Here is a 20,282-nt window from a genome sequence, read left to right as displayed (position 1 = left end):
CACTCCAGCCTGGGTGACAGAGCGAGACTCCTTCTCCAAAAAAAAAAGAAGTTGCCAGGCAATGACCCTAGGGCTAATGACACCAGAATGGCTCCCAAGCCAGCATCAAACCCCCTTATATGGCGGGGTGCCATGGCTCATGCCTGTAATCCCAGCACTTTGGGAGGCTGAGGCAGTCGGATCGCTTTGAGCTCAGGAGTTTGAGACTAGCCTGGGCGACATGGCAAAACCCCATTTCTACTAAAAACACAAAAACTAGCTGGGTGTGGTGGCATGCACCTGTAATCCCAGCTACTTGGGAGGCTGGGGTGGGAGGATGGCTTGAGCCCAGAAGGCAGAGGTTGCAGTGAACCAAGATTGTGTCACTGCACTCCAGCTTGTGTGAAAATGAGACATTGTCTCAAAACAAAACAGAACAAAAATAACACACCTTACGCCTTATGTGACTTGACCATTTAACTCTTGAAGAATGTTTTCTGCTCAGCCCCCAACCCCCATTTGTATTGGTACCGCATAAGTGCTGCCAGAGCTTTACGTAGGTCACTTTCTTCATGTCATCTTTGTTCTCAGAAAATGTTAAAATATGAACCCCGTTAATGAAGTGTAATTTAAGCAGTTGAACCTCTTTCATACTGTCCTAATATACATCTACCACCCACCTGTCCCAGGAAGTCTTAGAAATAAGACTTTCAATGTGTGGAGGGGGTGAGGGTGTAGAGACGGGGACAGTGATGAGTATAGGTGCACAGCCAAGACCACAGGTAGAAACGGGAAATGCTGGCCTCACCTGACACCAGCTGCACCATGTACCTCTGGGAAGGCAGCATTTCCAACAATGTAGTCCCAGCTGTAAACTGGGCCTAATGAGATCCACTATCCTACATCATAAGCCGTTAGATTGTTATATAATTATTAGTCTTTACTACAAGTGATTAAAAAATGGACAATGACCCATTAATCCACCTTTTCAACATGTATCAAGTGCCTAATGTACACATATACATGGCTTGCTTTCAAGTGTAAAAAATCTTTTTTGAAGTATTCCCTCACTAACACACATACGCATGCATGCGTGCACACACACACTAGTTCCAATCTAATCTCTAATATAATAAAGGAGGAAACAAAATAGCAACAAAAACAAATCATAAAACACGCCACCCCAACAATGAAAATTAAGCTGATTTCAGGAAAGAATGGAATAGGCATAATTGATATATCCTTTAACAGCACAATGACTGTGGTGTGAGCAAAACAAAATGGTCTAAGATGATGCAGGACCCAGGAGGAAAGGCCCAGAAGACTGCTTACATTCACCAACGCTCTAGCATGCGTGCAATTAGGTTGCACAAACGGGCTCATTAATACAGCTCCCCTGGTTCTGGACACTCCTGTAATTAGGACCAGGTAGTTGCAGACATTTAACGTGAGATGGGGTTCTTTGCACAACAGGACTTCAATCTCTGGAAGCAAAGCATCAAGAGCACACCGAGGCTCCCTGACTTCCTGCACAACCTTGGTAAAAATAACGTGACCTCTCCCAGCTCGGGCTCTCAGCATGGGTTAGATATGCCCAGGTGAGCCGTTACTGGGAAGGGACAAAAGACAAATGGAATGGCTTCTATACAAGTGCTTTCCAGAATGTTAACTGCAACACAAACATAAAAAGCCAGGGGCAATGAGGTCAAAGGACTGACATAGATCTGCCTAGACCAGGAACCACCGTCAGATAAACACCCATCCACCAGGATGATGTACACAGCGTGTAAACAGAGGAAGCCCTAATAAGCCACAAGGCTGTGGCCACACTAGCACCTGGCACACAGAGCCCGGGAGCGCTAGCACCTGGCACACAGAGCCCTTCCAGCGCCACTGCCCAGCTTTCCCATACACCTAGAACCTACTGTCTCTCCCTCCACAATAATGCAGGTCTGTTCTAGGACAGAAGTCTCCTACGTGAGATCACCAAACTGGCCCTGGAGACCGTTAAGCAGAGAGATGATAATTTGTAATTTACCTCTTTGACATGGATCTTGATCTGGTCTAACAACTATTATCAAAGTTCTGCATGTAGGTTTTCCTATGGTCGTATGAATACGAGTTTAAGAAGAGGCTGACGTTTTGGTGGGGGGCATGCCCTAGCACACTGCAGATCATATATCTAATGTGATGCTCTGAACTGGGATTTAACAAGTGACTAGAAGGTTCAGAAAATGCATGCAAGAATATTAAATTCTATATACCAGCAGTCCCCAACCTTTTTGGCACCAAGGACTGGTTTCATGGAAGACAATTTTTCTGAGGATCAGGGGTTGGGGAGGCAGGTGGGGGATGGGGACGGTTTTGGGATGAAACTGTTCCATCTCAGATCGTCAGGCATTAGAGTCTCATAAGGAGTGCGTAACCTAGATCTCACACATGCGCAGTTCACAATAGGGCTCGTGCTCCTAGGAGAATCTAAGGCTGCCGCTGATCTGACAGGAGGCGGAGCTCAGGGAGTAACGCTGGCTTGCAAGCCGCTCACCTCCCCTGCGGCCTGACTGGGGACCCCTGCTGTAAACAAAACATGCTGGGATGCAAATAAACAACCCATGCATACAAACCACACTGTGGACCACTCAGATACATCTTTATCAGCTCATTTTAGGAGAGGGGGGGTGAAGGGAGAAAGGGCATCAAGCTGCTTGGAGAAGAAATGAAAACAATTCTTTGTACCACTATCAGGTTGTACTCCTGACTGCATATGAAGGGGAAACCCCTCTGTCTTTAGGAATCAGGAGCCTTTAAAATCCCACGTGCCATACAGCTACCACAGACACCATAATTTAACAATCATAAACTATGCCCAATTAAAGTTAGGATGCATTGGCTCAAAAATGTCAAAACAAACAAAAAAAACCCTGATCCTGTCTCCCTGATTGAACGGATGCCACGACACAGGCCCCTGTGTTCCTGCATGGCACTAGCAGCAGAGAAAGCTCCCAACACGCTACTCAGGAAGACGAGAAACTCAAAGCATTTGAAGACAGACTAAAATTTACACTCTCCAAAACCTAACGCAGGGAACGACAGTGCTGAATGCACCATCTGCAAGAATATACAGGCAGAGCCCGCTCTCCGCTCTCTTCCTCCCAAGGTGCACACGTAATGCTCAAAGGGGCCCTGTCGCTACCTATACACAGCTTGCTACCACCTTGAACGTGACTTGGCCTTCTGAAGGGAGGATTTATTTTTGTCACTAAGTTATAACTATTTTAGGTGACCTTTCAGCATGTAGGCTGAAAAATCCCATCACCAACACTACACCCTTCCTGACCTTCCGGAGACCTGACTACAGTCCCATGTCAGACATGCACTCTGTCTGTGCGGAAGAGTTGCTTGCTGCCACTCAGAAAGCTGGTCCTTCATATGAAGTGGGAAAAATGTCTCTTTAAAGAAGAATCGCAAGCTGGGCGCTGTGGGTCATGCCTGCAATCCCAGCACTTTGGAAGGCCGAGGCCAGAGGATCACTTGAAGCCAGGATTTCAAGACCAGCCTAGCCAACATGGCAAAAACCAGTCTCCATTAAAAATCCAAAAAGTAGCTGGGCATGATGACACATGCCTGTAATCCCAGCTACTCAGGAGGCAGAGGCAGGAGAACTGCTTGAACCCGGGAGGTAGAGGTTGTAGTGAGCCTAGATCGTGCCACTGCACTCTAACCTGGGTGACAGAGACCCTGCCTTGAAAAAAGGGAAGGGGAAGGGGGAGGGATCGTAGGACCAGAGAAACAATGTCTACATGGAATAAACTTTATTTTCTGTAATCCTTCATGTTCATGTATCCAGGCCCTAACAGAACAAATGAACAGGGACTTTCGAAGAATTTAATGCCAAACACTGAAATCACCATTTTAACTTTAAAAATAGAAAAACTTGTATATAGGTTATTTCCCAGTTGCAGGAAAAGGCAAACAGCCACACAGAATCTGACAGGTGCAGAGCCGCTGGCTGTGAGGCAATCTAAGAATGAGAGCCCTGTGCAGTCCCTGCAGATGGACCTGTAGCCCCCAGCTGCCAAGTCCACACATCCAGCCCATCCCAGCCCCCAGTGTCTCCCTCCCCCGGGGCTCTGCTGAGAATCCAAACAGTTGGGTACCCATGGCCCATGTCCAGCTCAGCTGCCCAGGTCAAGCAGAAACCATCTTGTGCAGCCAGCTCGCCCTGCCCCGCAAGCCACACAAACTCACCTGTGAGCAGGGGTGAGAACGCTCCACCCCCAGAAAGCAGCTTGGGCTGCCACACTTCTCCACCCCTGGGCAAGACACAGGTCGTTTCTGGGTGACTGTTTGGTGTTTACCCTCCCTAGCAGACCTTAACTTCACGGAGGAAAGGACCCTGCCTGTGCTTCCCAATCTGTCTCTAGCCCCTGACCAGACGCACAGTGAGTGGGAAGCTGGAGCTCAGATGAACGAGTGACTGGATGGATGAACCACCCTGCTAGGCTGCTTCCCAATACCTAAAGCCACTTGCTAGCAGCCATTTGGCAATTCCATGAATGAAAGAAAAGTTAACAGGACTACACAAGTGAACAAAAAGTGAATGCAATGTTTCTCCACTAATTTTTACAACGTCCTTTTGTTACAAGACACTAAGAAGTCAAATGTTGAAGAAGAAAGAATGAGGTCCCTGGCCTTTTAAATGAACCCCGGTACAGAGCCAATCAGGAATGCGGACTCCGCAGGGTGATGGAAGCAGCTGGATTGTTTATTTACAAGCCAAACATTATGTAGAAATTACAAGCTTTTCCTTTATATTTTCTTTCTACCATATAAAGGTATAAAAAGTAAATAAACAAAGTAAGCCCTAGGGCAAAAAAGAAGCCAGAGAGTTATCAAGAAATGTGAATAAACTGAGTCGGCGAGTGGGCAGGGACCCTGCTGGCTGGGTGGGTCCCCTGCAAGGCCCTCCCCAGACCTGTGGGCAGAGCGGGCAGGGGCCCTGCTGGCTGGTGCATCCCCTGCGAGGCCCTCCCCAGACCTGTGGGGAGAGCGGGCAGGGGCCCTGCTGGCTGGTGCATCCCCCGTGAGGCCCTCCCCAGACCTGTGGGCAGAGCGGGCAGGGGCCCTGCTGGCTGGTGCATCCCCCGTGAGGCCCTCCCCAGACCTGTGGGCAGAGTGGACAGGGGCCCTGCTGGCTGGTGCATCCCCCGTGAGGCCCTCCCCAGACCTGTGGGCAGAGTGGGCAGGGGCCCTGCTGGCTGGTGCATCCCCTGCGAGGCCCTCCCCAGACCTGTGGGGAGAGCGGGCAGGGGCCCTGCTGGCTGGTGCATCCCCTGTGAGGCCCTCCCCAGACCTGTGGGCAGAGTGGACAGGGGCCCTGCTGGCTGGTGCATCCCCCGTGAGGCCCTCCCCAGACCTGTGGGCAGAGTGGGCAGGGGCCCTGCTGGCTGGTGCATCCCCTGCGAGGCCCTCCCCAGACCTGTGGGGAGAGCGGGCAGGGGCCCTGCTGGCTGGTGCATCCCCCGTGAGGCCCTCCCCAGACCTGTGGGCAGAGCGGGCAGGGGCCCTGCTGGCTGGTGCATCCCCTGTGAGGCCCTCCCCAGACCTGTGGGCAGAGGCCCTGCTGGCTGGTGCATCCCCTATGAGGCCTTCCCTAGATCTGTGGGCAAAGCTGGCAGAGGCCCTGCTGGCAGGGTGCATCCCCTGCGAGGCCCTCCCCAGACCTGTGGGCAGAGCTAGCTGGTGTGTTCTTGAGGCCCCAGGACCTGATTTGCTTCCATTTTAATGACAATGTTCTGGTGCTGCGGTTAAGTCGAGGCTCTCAGGTCCCAAGATGGGGGATCCAGTCCAGGCTGTGTCCCTTTGGGTGAAGCTATGTCGTTTCTCTGAGCCTCGATTTCTTCAACTTGATATAAACCTTACAATGTTTAACTTTCCTTGAGGATTTTTACTTTGTTATTGTTGAGGATTGCTAAGTACCCAATAAAGCCCCTACTCAGCAACTACTTTCATCACTGAGTTTGTGATTTACGTGAAAATATATATACAAATAAGAAACCATACACCATATAACTATGACATAAAACATGCAAAGTAACTCTGATTTTATTTTAAAAATGTATCTTCATATGAAAATATTTTAAGGACAAAAAAAATCGCAATAGTCACGGAAGTTGTAGCATCACAGGTATTTGCTTTTCAGATTCCATAAAATCCTACCTTTTTTTTTTTTTTTTTTGAGACAGAGTCTTGCTCTGTCACCCAGGCTGGAGTGCAGTTGTGCAATCTCAGCTGACTGCAACCTCCGCCTCCCAGGTTCAAGCGATTCTCCTGCCTTGGCCTCCTGAGTAGCTGGGATTACAAGTGCCTGCCACCATGCCCGGCTAATTTTTTGTAATTTTAGTAGAGATGGGGTTTCGCCATGCTGGCCAGGCTGGTCTCGAACTACGGACCTCAGGTGATCTGCCCTCCTCAGCCTCCCAAAGTGTTGGGATTACAGGTGTGAGCCACTGCGTCCAGCCAAAATCCGAATACATAATGAGAATGTATTATTTCTATAATACGAAACTGGAACGGAAATCTCCTGTGCCCATGAAAACGGACACTCATCATAGCATCACCTGGGGAGGTGCGACATGAGCTGTCACAGCAACGGAAATGCTTTTTCTGAATATTTAAAAATAATATGTAGAAATATCAGTCCTTATTCTCCCCTTGCCACCCCTCAACCTGAAGAAAACGAAATGCTTCCAACACAGAGGTGGCTGGCTGCCTGTCCTCTGCCTTGAATGTGCTGGGTGTGGTATGGAACTCAACCCAAATTCTTATACTGAAATCCTGACCCCCAGGGGAATAAGAGGTGGGGCCTCTGCCAGGTGGCTGATCACAAGGGTGGAACTCTGTGATGGGTTAAGTGCCTTTATGGGAAGGGACAGGCGAGGGCTTGTGTCCTCTGTTCTCCACGACACAAGCACATAGCCCACTAGGAGAATGACCCTCGGCAGACACCACACCCACCAGTACCTGGCCCTGGACTCCCATCCTCCATAAGTGGGAAAAGTAAGTCTGTTGTATAAGCCACTGGGTCTTGTTAGAGCAGCCAGAACGGACAAAGGCTGTTTGGCAGGAAGGCAGCATCATCCTGACATCCCCCAGTATTCATTATTGACAACATTATTTTTATAAGAAGCATTCATCAATTTATGGAAAACTCATGTATGTTAACCATGATAAATACGAAAGCAAAGGAGTCACTGTGGAGACTAAACTTATCCAGACAACTGAGTCCCTGATATCCTGCACTGGGGACCGGCAAGCTCTCTGCACGGGGTCAGAGAGTAAATATTCTGGGCTTCTCGGGCCGCAAAGACCCTCATCTCTGCTGTCACAGCTGGAGAGGGGCCCAAACCCGCTGCAGCCCATCGACACAAAGCATGGCACTGCGTCACAAAAAGTCTATTTACAGCCAGGCGCGGTGGCTCATGCCTATAATCCTAGCACTTTGGGAGGCCAAGGTGGGCAGATTGCCTGGTCTCAGGAGTTTGAGACCAACTTGGGCAACATGGTGAAAATCCCGTCTCTACTAAAATACAAAAAATAAGCCAGGTGTGGCAGCATGTGCCTGTAATCCCAGCTACTGGGGAGGCTGAGGCACAAGATTTGCCTGAACCTGGGAGGCAGAGGTTGCAGTGAGCTGCCATCACGCCATTGCACTCCAGCCTGGGCAAACAGCGAGACCCTGTCTCCAAAAAAAAGAAGAAAAGTCTATTTATGAAAACAGGCAGCTGGCCTCATGCATGGGCCCGGGGACCCTTCATCTACGACGCTTTACTTCAACATTCACAGAGGCCTCGGCAGCGCAGCAGCCAGCAGTGACCTTGCTCCATTAGGGTGTGCCTGAGAAGAGCTCCAAGGGCCTCCCTGCACAGTTCTTCCAAGTCTCACTAATGTCTCACTAATGTTCACCGGCACGGCTTGAAATGAGGTTTGCTCCCCACAGGACGTTCTCCAAACAGAGGCGGCATGAGGTGCCTGGGATAAACGTGAGTGGAGGGAAGAAGGGGCTGTGGGACCCCAGCGACTTTGTGCTGCTTCTCAGGGGAACCCTGTGCTTCTTCAGCATTGGCACTGGAAAAGGCGAGAAGAAACCTAAGCCATGAAGGACTAACTAGGACCAATGTGCTGAAAAACAGGTAAGTATCTGAGAGGCAGAGATGCGCGGGAAGAGATGGCAGGCTTAGAAAGGAACCTCACTGCTCCAGGAAGGAAAATGTGAAGTTTGAGAACTGATGTCATCTTTGAAACTGAGTTGAACAGTGAACGTATAGAATTCCTACAATTTCAACTCAAGACTAATTTAAACATGTAAAAGAAAAACACAGGTTGCCCCATTTGGAGGAAGTCCCGGGAACAGTCCTGCAGCCACTGCTTTCACCATGGGTCTTCAGGGTCAGAGCGCGGCGACTCCTCCATCACCTCGAAGCGGCTCCAGCACTCTCCGGAGAGCCCGAGCGTGGCTGCCCTGCTCTGCCCCTGACAACCCCCTCGGCACCAGAGCAGGGGGACAGGTGGCTCTGCCCCCATGGATTTAAACCAGAAGGGGAGAGGACCCTACAAGTGACTTCCACCACTCCCACCAGCAAGGGGACCCTCTGCCAGAACCATGCCTCTCCCAAGCTTCCAACTTGAAAAGACTGGCTTTAGAAGTATCAGTCCTTATCTACCCCAGACCCTCCTATCCCCAGGGTGACGCCACCTCTCCCGCCCACCCCACGCATCTGCACAGGCTCCTCTCTCAAAGATGACGTCTGGCGCTATGATCATCCACGAGTATGTGACCCCCTTGCAGAACCTTATGCTCTTCTAGGAGAATTTTCTGTCGGATTTGTGGCCGTTCCTGAAGGTAGGTGATCAATAATGAATAAAATAACCTAAAAACAATTCCAAAAGGCTGGTCCTCACCCTCTGCTCTAAGTGCTATCGTGTCATTATTTTTTTTTGGTGGCGGGGGGGGGGAGTCCAAACTTGACACTCTCTCTTCTCCTTTCAGCTCTCTCCTCAAAGCCTAATATCAAATATTTAAACTGCTTTAAAGGACGGGACTGGATTAAGAATAGGCAATTACAATAAAGAAATGGCTCACAAACAAGTTTTACAGAGCACATGGATGAATAACAGCTCAAGAAATGTTCTATCCTGTATGCAAAACGGCCCCATAGGTGACACACAGACCCAACACCAGGCTGTTCTCAAGCCATGCCTTGTTGTCACTTCTGAACACCGCACTATTTATATGAAACATACCTGAGAATTGCCTCTGGGATGGACTGCTCTCAATACCAATGCCCACCCATCAGTGACATATTTCCGCCACCCACGTGCACAAGTGCAGGCAGGACTGATTTCCTGAAGTGCCTCCCGTATCATGAACTGAAAGTAAATTCCCAGCCATGTGCATTTACCGTCCTGGAAGACCCTCTCCACGTTCAGCCCATATGTAGCACACGTCTCGTAGTATGTGCACCGTTTCAGGTCGTTGGAGAGCTTCCTCGCCCTGGCGTCATCGATGACCCTCGGGTTAGTAGAACTTATGGCATCTGGAACAGAAGACCAAAAAGTAACGGCATGGTGACGATGACAGCTCTAACTACTTCCCACCTTCCCCACAACACGGAAAGCTGGTACCTTACTCAGAAGAAATGTAATTAGTCTATGAATCTGGAATTGTAGAGCACAGTTTGCCTCTCAAATAACAGACTCAAACACCAGAGAAAGTTATTCGTTCATAGAAATTTGTTTTACAGGAGAGCTTCTGAAACTGAAATTTTAAAATGTTCAGAAAGAAGGAACGAGACTTAAATATGGGTCTAGAGGACACATACTTTAGAAAGGAGGAAAAACCACACACACAGTCCCTATGTGCAGGCCCCCTTCTGTGCACCACGCAGGTGGCTAAGCATACTCCCTACACTGGCATTCTTCTTCTAGGTATGGTCACTTGTCCAATGACCCACTTAATAAATGCTCACCGAGCCCCCATTTAGGGTCTGTTTCTGTTCTATGTACAGGGATACCCCAGTGAATTGTTGAAACAGACACAATCTGCACTCTCATGAAACAGACATTCTAGTTGGGCAGAGAGGCAAGCAGAAAAGAAAGACGAATGTGATGAATGGTTCTGAATGTAAGATGGCCACACTGTAAATGATGCCAGGAAGGAGGTCAGGAGGCTTGGGTGACTCTGGGTTTTAGAGCAAGCGGTCAGAGAACCCTCACCTGCAGCAGGTGGGGTGCAGCACGCACTGCCTGGGGCAGAGTGCCTGAGACAGAGGCCGGCAGGGCAGCTGGTGTATATGAGGGAGATGCAGGGGTGAGGCCTAGAGGGGTGGGAGGGAGGTTTGCGGAGAGGGGAGCAGCGAGTCCCCTGAGGTTTTGATGGACCTCCTCAGGGTCACAGGTGACCTGGATCCCCCCAATCTAAGTCATGTGTGCACATGGGGGCGTTTGAGCAGCTGCACAGGGATGTCAGCACCAGTTTCCTAAAAAAGAAACTGAGCCTTTTTTTTTTTTTTTTTAAAGCTCAGCTGTCAGGATTCCCCACCCCCAGCCCTGCCCCATCCATTCCGTTACTATTGAGTTACAATGGCACCTGGAACAGAGAAATGAGGAGCTGGAATGTGAACAGCCACAGGGCTTAGGGGGGACAGAGGACTTTTCACAGATTTTTGTTTGTTTGTTTGTTTGTTTTATGAGATGGAGTCTCACTGTGTCGCCCAGGCTGGAGTACAGTGGCATGATCTGGCTCACTACAACCTCTGCCTCCTGGTTTCAAATGATTCTCCTGCCTCAGGCTCCCAAGTAGCTGGGATTACAGGTACTCGCCACCATGCCCAACTCATTTTTTGTATTTTTAGTCGACACGGGGTTTCACCATGTTGGCCAGGCTGGTCTCAACTCCTGGCCTCCAGTGATCCACCCGCCCGGGCCTCCCAAAGTGCTGGGATTACAGGCGTGAGCCACTGTGCCCAGCCTTCAGAGACAGTTTGCTAACCTGAATCTTTTTCATAGGGCTTGAAGACTCTTATGCCAAAGCAAACAATAAACAACTCTTTAAACAAAAATCCACCAACAGGATTTCTCCACCAGTCAAAGAAATAGCAGCAAAGTTATATAACAGAGCGACCACCTTCGACATTTTATTTTTGTGGAGAAAGGGCATTTGGCAACTTCATTTTTTGAAGTATATTTAAAAAGTGATGTCCTGAGGAATTTATTCAGTTTTTCCTTTTCTCTTTTATCATGTTATTTTCTTAGCCCCATGAAATAGGTTTCGGCTGACGTTTCTCCGTTACCGGAAGGCAAGTGAACTCCGCAGTTAAGGGTTCTTTCTCTGACAATCACCACTATAGCCTCCACAGGCTGCACCCCCGTTCCAGGGATATGGTCAAAGGGTGCCTCGTCCTGCCTTCTTGTCTTGCTGATTAGTAAATCTGACTTGCATTTCACAACATTTAAGAAAAGAAAGTTTTTTTTTTAAGTATAAACATTTCCTTTTTAATTGTAAAAAGAAGTTAGAAGTCCCTGATATTTCAATGCTCTAGGATAATTTTGAAAACAGGCCACGTGGCATCCACCCGGCTTCCATGAGACCCTGACCTGCGGCCCAGCGATCCCGCAGCCCCTCCGTCCCCAGTGGCAAGCTCACTCGGTTTCTGTCAAATTTCGGCTTCAAAGGTGCACCATGGGAATCTCTGCCACTGCACCGAAACGGGCTTCTGCACTCGCATTTTGGTTCTATACCTGTCTTATTTTCATTCCACTTTTAACTCCGTAGCTTTTTACAGATCGTGCTTCTCCCTCAAATCAATTTAATTTGCAAGTCTTTAAAATAGAACTTGTTTAACAAACATTAAATGATTACCTCATTCATTCCCATCTTGCCCAACTATGAACATTCGTGCAGTCCTTGGCTACTGCCCAGAAAGAGCTCCTGCGGGCAGAGCTGCCCCTCTTGCCAGCGGGCGGAGGCCTCACCCCAGCCTAGGCATCCTTTGGCAATGAACCTAATTCCTCTTCAGTTCTTTCCCATTCCATATGCTCTGACCTCTAACGCTGCCTACCCCAAACCAGCAGGAAGAGAAATGCCAGGTGCCTTCCTGGACAACCTGATCCCTCTTTTGTCTCTGGCATCCCAGGAAGCCAAACCCCTGCAAGAGCAGCCGCGCACGAGCTTCACAGAGAGCAAGTCTGCACGTAGGAAGCAGGCGTCGCGGCAGGGACCCTCAGAGCCCACGTGCATGCCAGCTTCCTGCCATCGGGCTTTCTGGGGGTGCTCCTTGAAGTCTAGGGAAGGACCAAGAGAATCCCGCAGGTAGGGAATGCAGCCCTGATTGCAACTTTTCGTTCTGGTTCATCTGGGGGTGGCCCGGCTAAGAGGAGTCCTGCAGGGAGGGCATGGGGCTGGCTTACCTGCTCACCCCGGGAGGGCATGGGGCTGGCTTACCTGCTCACCCCGGGAGGGTGTGGGGCCGGCTAACCTGCTCATCCCGGGACGGCATGGGGCCGCTTACCTGCTCACCCCGGGAGGGTGTGGGGCCAGCTTACCTCCCCACCCCGGAGGCCACCCTCGCACATGCAGACACTCCTCTGGGGCCTTCCTGGGCATCTTTCCACATCTGATCAACAGATGTTCATGGAATTCATGGGAATAAATGGGGGTACTTTCTTTTACTCAAGGACTTCAACTTCATCAGGGTTTCTCGAGAATCTAAGCAGCCACCCCGGCAGGAGGCTCGATGTGCCCCTCGGCTCAGGAAGGAGACTCAGAGGGATACACTGTCTCTAGGGGCAGCGGCAGTGGGGGATGGGGTTCAGGATCGCAGGCAGGACCCCTGGAATCACAGGGGTCACATATTGAAATATGAGGAACAAAAGCAGCCACCATTAGACGCCTATCACATACCCATGGATGCCCTGAGTGTCTTCTGGGAATTCCTGTTGAACCCCACCAGAGCCCCAGGGGTCAAGGTCACCCAGCCAGCAGCCAGTCACACGCAGGTGTGTGTGGTCCCAACTCCCGGGATCTCAGACACTCCCTTCCTACTGACGGAACATGGATGTGTACTCAGAACTCAGAGAACAGACCCTGATCGCAGGGCATCTTTCCAGGCCGGGAACTTCACTGCCACTTTTCACAGTGAGTCTCAGCAAAAGCCCATTCTGAGTCCTAAAATCAAACCTCCTGAGCTCCAGCAGCCTGTGAGTGGTGTCTGCACACAGCCCTGAAGGACCCTGCTCAAAAATGCCACGGTCGGGCCTGCGGGAAGGGGAGCTTATTCGGAATTTCTCTATTCGACTTCAAGGCAGCTTTAAGCAGAACCTGCTGTGGATGAGCATCCACTTTAAAACACCATTAGGCATTTTCAAGATGCCACCTCAAATATGGCAATTCTGCATTCTCACAAGAACCAGACTTTTTGGTGGTGCAGCCTTGTCTCCTGATGAACACTAGAGGGCGCATTAGGCCTAAGAATCCTTCCTCCCTTCTGTGTTAGGATAAACAGAGCTCTGGCTCTGAAGGTTTCAGGAGGGAGAGCGACCAGTGGCCACTCCACATGCTTTAAAAAAAAAAACAAAAACAAACAAACAAAAAAACAGGTTGGGGGAGGTGCTCTCCAGGAAACCCAACTCTAACATCTCCCATCTAGCACACTGAGAAGATACTTTCAGTTTTTTTTTTTTTCCTTGAGATGGAGTCTCCCTCTGTCTACCAGGCTGGAGGGTAGTGGCACGATCTTGGCTCATTGCAACCTCCACCTCCCCAGATTCAAAAGATTCTCCTGCCTCAGCCTCCCAAGTAGCTGGGATTACAGACACCCGCCAGCATGCCCGGCTTTTTATTTTTTTGAGACAGAATCTCACTCTGTCACCCAGGCTGGAGTGCAGTGGCGCAATCTCAGCTCACTGCAACCTCTGCTTCCTGGGTTCAAGTGATTCTCCCGCCTCAGCCTCCTGAGTAGCTGGTATTACAGGCATGCGCCACCATGCCTGGCTAATTTTTCTATTTTTAGTAGAGACAGGGTTTCACCATGTTGGCCAGGCTGGTCAACTCCTGATTTCAAGTGATCTACCTGCGTGGGCCTCCCAAAGTGCTGGGATTACAGGCGTGAGCCACCACGTCTAGCTGGAAAATGTTTTTAGTTTATGCCACGCTATTTATCTGGGCTTTTGTAGGTTCATGATCAAGCAGCCAATCATCTGCCTGGGCAACCTCCTACTTACACCACACCTAGTGCAATACGTACAGCTGACGTCCTAAAGAGAAACGTCTCACACCAGAGCATGGATGGGCACATCAGATAGGCTAATTTTAAAAGAATTCGCAAAACAGTCTATTAATAGCCACAACAAAAATGAAGGGATATACAATTTTTCCTGATAGGATTATTTGTATGTTACCCATATTTCTGACAAAGCAGTTTTAAATCTAACCTCCATCTGACTTTTACAAAACATCCTATGTGACATCTTAGACCCTAGTGGCAGACCCCAGCACAACCCTGGGCTGTGATCAAGAGCAAGGACGTTGTGTCTCAGGCCATGTGACAGCCACTCCACTAAGCGACCAAGTTCGAAGTGACCCGAGAGAAAACAAGAAATGTGCCCAGTTGGATTCTCTGCTGTCTGAGGGGCCTGCCAGATTAAAAATAAGATACAGATCGTAAGACGGTGACAAACAGAACTTAGTAAACAGAACTGCTCTATGTTGAAAATCAGCACTATTTTCAAGGTGCACTGACTGAAAGATAAGCTTTAATAGATGATTTATGAATCATTTTATAGAACGAGAATTAAAATATAGCAGAAAATATATATATGTATTTGACTATATATGTTTATATACAAAACATACACACACACACACATATATATTTTTTTCCAGAAAACAAGGGAAAATAGATTTTATTTTTCCTAAAGCACCTGGGATATGTGTGTGTGTGTTGTTTTCAGGTTGTCAAATGAGTGGTTTCACCATAGAATCAAATCAGGAAATGTGATAATTTCAGTTCCATAATTTTACCCAAAAAAGTGAGCATTCACAGTAGGCAATTTTTCCTCCTTTAAAGCATTTTTTAAACTCCCCCATACTGAAAATATTAACTGTTAGAATCCTTTCAAAACAATCTGAACACAAACATCACTCACCCTGGGTTCCCACCAGAACCAGAGGAATCTCGCTCGTGTTCCGATAGTTGGCCATTCGACTGTAGTAGTGGTAAACGGTCTGGAAACTTATTTCATCCTCCAAGCTGAAGACAAATATAACAGCATCCACCCACATGGCAAACTAGGGAGAGAAGAAGGGGAGCAGAGCAGGAGCTGAGTGAGAAGGCTTGATTAAGAACAGAGATGTCTGCATGGTGGCAGGCAACAGGGGGCTGCAGGAATCCCCTCGGTCGCATGCCGGGTGCTTGACTTTTGACTGTCACTTTTACACACCGTCACGGCACCCACGTCCTCCTCCTGAGTACACCGTGCCTGGTGTTCCCCTTGGCAATGGGCCCTTCATCCTGTTCCCACCCAAGCCACTCTGTCTTCAGAGGACACAAACCACACAGTCTCCCAGCGGTCCTCACGCTCCTGGCCTGGCCACCCACTGCCCCGACCAGCCAAGGCGGCCCCGCAGACAGAAGGCCAGCCCCACCTCCTGCCAGAGCCCCCTCAAACCCTAAGGCTTCCCACTGTACTCTCAACCTCTTAAGGAAGGCTTGCTGGACCCCTCATGCCTGCTCAGAACCCCCCACCCCTCAGTCCTTCCCACTCGCTACCGCAGCGGCTGGCCTACTCTGTGGAAGGGTAAAGATTCAACCCAGGCTCATCATTGGCTGAACTCCTGCTGCACTCCTGCAAAGAAATGACTACTTATTTTCAGGGAAATTAACAAAACTTAGGGAAGAAAACTTCACAATAGCCTGACTCTTGCCATTTTGTTCTTGCTTTGCCGTATTCATTTTATTCTTGTCTTGCCAGTTGAACCTACATCACATCCTCTTTTGACAAATACCCACAACTGTCAGGCATATACTAGTACCTCATTTAGTACCAATAACCGTCTTGGAAAACTGGAGCTGAGTGAGTGGAGGCTCCCTGCAGGGCAGAGACTTCCCACGCTCACTGCAAGCAGCTCAGCAAATCTCACATCAGGTCTATCTGGCAACAAAGATCCTTCTCTTTCCAAGTGGAAATTTGAAAAACAAAACCGAAATCCATCCTGACTGCTTTCTCTAAAAGAAGCTGTAGTTCCTAGATAGGTTTTTATGGCCAAGGTTATCACCTCTAATACATTTGGTGAAAGTTTTTAATGGGTTAAACTCTGACTTCTGCATGTAAGTGAAAAGTGCATTCAGTTATATGTAAAACATGTACATGGTAAAACATAACCCGAAGTTCTAATGATAAATACAAAATTAAATGAGAATGAGGACTTGAAAACAAAGAAGGCCGGGAGAGACCTGGGAAGATTGAGATGGCAGCTCCCACAGAGCATGCCAGGACCAAGGCTGACGGAAGGCATCTCCTTTCCCTCCTCTGACTTGAGGAAGGCTCTTCCTCTCTCTTCCAGGAAAGCGGGAGGAGTAGACCTCCCCCTGCGCCCATGAAGAGTGCTGGCTGACCTGGAACCAGACCTCAGTTCTCGAGCCGGGAGCTGAAGCCCATCTGAGCATCCACCCAGGAAACGTGAACCGTGGCTCTCATCTCCTAAGGGTGCATTCTGAATTCCCCAGCTCCTTGAGTGGGGGGCACCCAATAAATAACCCCCCATCTAACACGTTCACCATCAGAAAACTGAAACTGTGCTTTGGGGTTTGTTTTTTGAGACAAAATCTCACTCTGTCGCCCAGGCTGGAGTGCAGTGGTGAGATTGCAGCTCACCGCAACCGCCTCCTTCTAGGTTTCAGCGATTCTGCTGCCTCAGCCTCCCAAACAGCTGGGATTACAGGCACGTGCCATCACGCCTGGCTAATTTTTGTATTTTTAGTAGAGATGGGGTTTCACCATGTTGGCCAGGCTGGTCTTGAACTCCTGACCTCAGGTGATCCGCCTGCCTCGGCTTCCCAAAGTGCTGGGATTACAGGTGTGAGCCACCACACCTAGGATCTTCTGTAGATTTTTCTCTATATTTAAGCTTTTGTGCTTCGTATACTGCTAAGACTTGCTCTTTAATTGTGGAGAAAAAAGCTTCTTTCCAGTCACTCAAAACATTTATGTGCTGGGGAAAACGGAAAATCAACTCAGGTGATTCTAAATGTTACCTACTTCTCTCTCCTATCACCAGCCTCAGGAGGGACCTTGCCTCCAAGAGTTCCTTTGTAGCAGAACAAACACGGTCCTATACATTCAGTGGGACTAAGAAAGGGCTGACTTTTATCAGCATCTGATGATAGGATCCTATCAGGCCTCTAACTTTGCCCTGCTGTACTATAAACTACCAGATGGTCACTGAACATGGGCTCAAACTGCTTTGTAACTAAGTTTTCACTTTTAACATGTCTTCAAGGTCTTTCCTTGTTATGATCAAGTACATGGTATCGTTAATGCTAAGAAACAAAATTTTACAAACTTAAACATCTTTGAAATCAGAATGCACCTAATTACTGCGGCTGTTTCATAGTTTAATTGGCAGCATTCTTCTTTTGAATATTGGTACATCTTAACGGTCACCGGTGTTTTAGAGTCAGTGCAACATGGCAAATCTGTGGCATCTTCTGTATAACCGCACAGCCCTCCAACCTGTGGAGTACTAGACCTGAGGCCTAAGAAGTCCTGTATTCAGTATCTCTCACTTTCTCCATCTTAACAATCCTATGCTGCACGTTCACAAAAAGGTAAGTCCAGGAAATAACGTCAAGAAAATGTCTGACATTCCATTTGCATTCAAGGTCACTAGCCGTTACCAGCTCTTGGCTCCTTTAAAGTGTTTAACTGGGCCAGGCATGGTGGCTCACGCCTGTAATCCCAGCACTTTGGGAGGCTGAGGCGGGTGGATCACGAGGTCAGGAGATGGAGACCATCCTGGCTAACATGGTGAAACTCCGTCTCTACTAAAAATACAAAAAATTGGCAGGGAGTGGTGGCGGGCGCCTGTAGTCCCAGCAACTCAGGAGGCTGAGGCAGGAGAATGGCCTGAACCTGGGAGGCGGAGCTTGCAGTGAGCCGAGATCGCGCCACTGCACTCCAGCCTGGGCGACAGACAGAGCGAGACTGTCTCAAAAAAATAAATAAGTAAATGAAATAATAATAAAAAAAAAAAATAATAATAATAAAGTGTTTAACTGGTAAATTATGCTGTAAGTAAAACAAAGCGGGTTAAATAAACCAAAAAAAGAGATCTTCCACACTCATGTTTTGTTATTTCCAGAATGTCCATCTTTCCAGGAGCTTCCAAAGGAATATGCTTCCGTAATATGCTTCATACCAGCTTTCGGTGGAGACTGCCTTGCTTGGGCCAAGGCCAGGGCAGCACAGAGGGGCCAACGCCTGTAGTTACCAGAGACAGAGAGAAGACGGGACTCCCAATTCCACCCAGCAAGCTCTCTAACTCTCACTGCTCTAGAGATCAAACCACTCAAAGGAAAAGGCCAAAAAACAAACCACACTACAGAAATCTCCAGATGTCATTTCAACTGGGTTCCCCAACCAGGGCAGAGTGTGCGTTTCCTGCCTTTTTAAAAACACACAAAGTGAAAAGCCACCATATAAACCCAACTTCCCTGTGGGATTTAGTCTCGGAAAAAAAAAAAAAAGAATTAGCCTCTTAGAGATGAGAAAAAATGCAGTGATAGGAAAGAAACATTTTTTATGGGGTTTCCGCTTTTTTGGAAAGCACGTCACTGATCTCTAGAAGCATTTCTTGAATCAAACCTCAGAAAACAAAGGGAAAAAAGCAGGCTTGGGGCGTGCACGTATACTCACCTGCGCCTCTGGGGGGCCCCCTTCATCTCTAATCAGCAGCAGATAGCTCTGTCCATCAACGACAATCTCTTTCTTGAACCTGCCACCTGCCACACACACAAAACATCTCGTTACACAAGAACAACAGAAAGTGAGGAGGGCAGACAGACGTGGGCTTCGCTTGTGGAAAAATACACCCTAGGCTGTCACCCTGGAGGCAACTGGGTATTTAGGATGTTGCCAGCAAATGCTGAATTTTAACAGAGCCGAACTCAGATTTAAATGTTTGTCTTTAGGAACCCGTGTGCGTTTCCAGTTGGAAGGCACAGCCTCCTTCGCAACGCCAGACACTTGTGGCCAAGAAGTGTGGACTTTTCTTGTGGGCTTTCTATGTAAATTCAGGAATTCTCACTCACTGGGAAACAGAGAACATCAAAATTGTCATTCTCTTGTTGGGTTCACAAAACTGAAACAAATTTTTCATGCTTAACAGGTGCCTGATCTGCAACCTCTTGGTAAATTACAGGGCCGAGAACCTGTATTCTCCTCAAGAGAAACCCAGTTCTTGAAAGGGAGACATAGAACATCATGAGAATGGTGTTTCCAGAGTCACAGGCCACAATTAGGGGAGGGACGCTTCACTACTACACACGGGTTAGACAGAAACTACTGGATGGGACCTCCGCACAGGTGGAGACAGCAGAGCAGCGGCTGACAGGAGGCGTTAGAGACCACGCGGGGTTAGCGAGAGACCACCGGGACCCTGCAGGAACAGAGGTGACCACGAGGAGGGGGTGCGGGCATGAGAGGCCCAGTGCTACCCTGGACGTCCCGGCCCCCGATGCTCTCATCAGGAGGGGATGGTACAAGGTGGCTGCAGTGCCCAGCCCGGCCCGCTAGGCCAGCCCTGCTCCTGCTCGGCAGCGGGAAGGATTCCACCCTGGCTCCTCTGCCTTCTCCAACGACAGACGCCCCCCTCCAGATCCTGGGCTCTGAGACCATGCTAGGGAACCCTGATGGGGATTCGGAACTCTTGTTTTAGAGAGGGAAGGCCCGCATCGGTTCCCTGCTCTCGTCTTCCGCTCCTCGGTGCAGATGCCGTCCAGAAACCCTGTCTAAACCCCGAATCGCTGGACCCAGAGGACAATGCTGCCAGAGCCCAGAGGCTGCCTGCCAGCTCCTCTGCCGCCCAGAGCGACGTCTGATTCCCTCCCCTGCGACGGGAACCTTCCTTCCTAGAATCCTGGGTCTGAACCACGTCAGTGCCCAAGAAGCTAAAAATCGGAGTCCCCATCCCAGCCTGAAAGTGTCCGAGGCCCTCCAGACGGGCAGCTACCCTCTGAGGCCGCAGA

The 20,282-nt window shown here is 49.1% G+C and overlaps 1 protein-coding gene across 6 annotated transcripts in view; it reads right to left on the bottom strand.

Annotated features, from left to right (window-relative positions):
- AGAP1 (ArfGAP with GTPase domain, ankyrin repeat and PH domain 1) overlaps positions 1-20,282 on the bottom strand; it is a 638,294-nt gene that overhangs the window by 370,741 nt on the left and 247,271 nt on the right. For all 6 annotated transcript variants that reach the window (XM_055291058.2, XM_055291060.2, XM_055291059.2 and 3 more), the window contains 3 exons: positions 18,952-19,037; positions 15,184-15,325; positions 9,441-9,575 (listed from right to left, as the gene is read on the bottom strand). In XM_055291058.2, the coding sequence (XP_055147033.1) occupies positions 9,441-9,575; positions 15,184-15,325; positions 18,952-19,037 (363 nt within the window). The remainder of the gene's footprint in view (positions 1-9,440; positions 9,576-15,183; positions 15,326-18,951; positions 19,038-20,282) is intronic.

This window comes from Symphalangus syndactylus, chromosome 8, assembly GCF_028878055.3.
Source record: "Symphalangus syndactylus isolate Jambi chromosome 8, NHGRI_mSymSyn1-v2.1_pri, whole genome shotgun sequence".
NCBI lineage: Eukaryota > Metazoa > Chordata > Mammalia > Primates > Hylobatidae > Symphalangus > Symphalangus syndactylus.
This window is presented reverse-complemented; position numbering and strand designations above follow the sequence as displayed.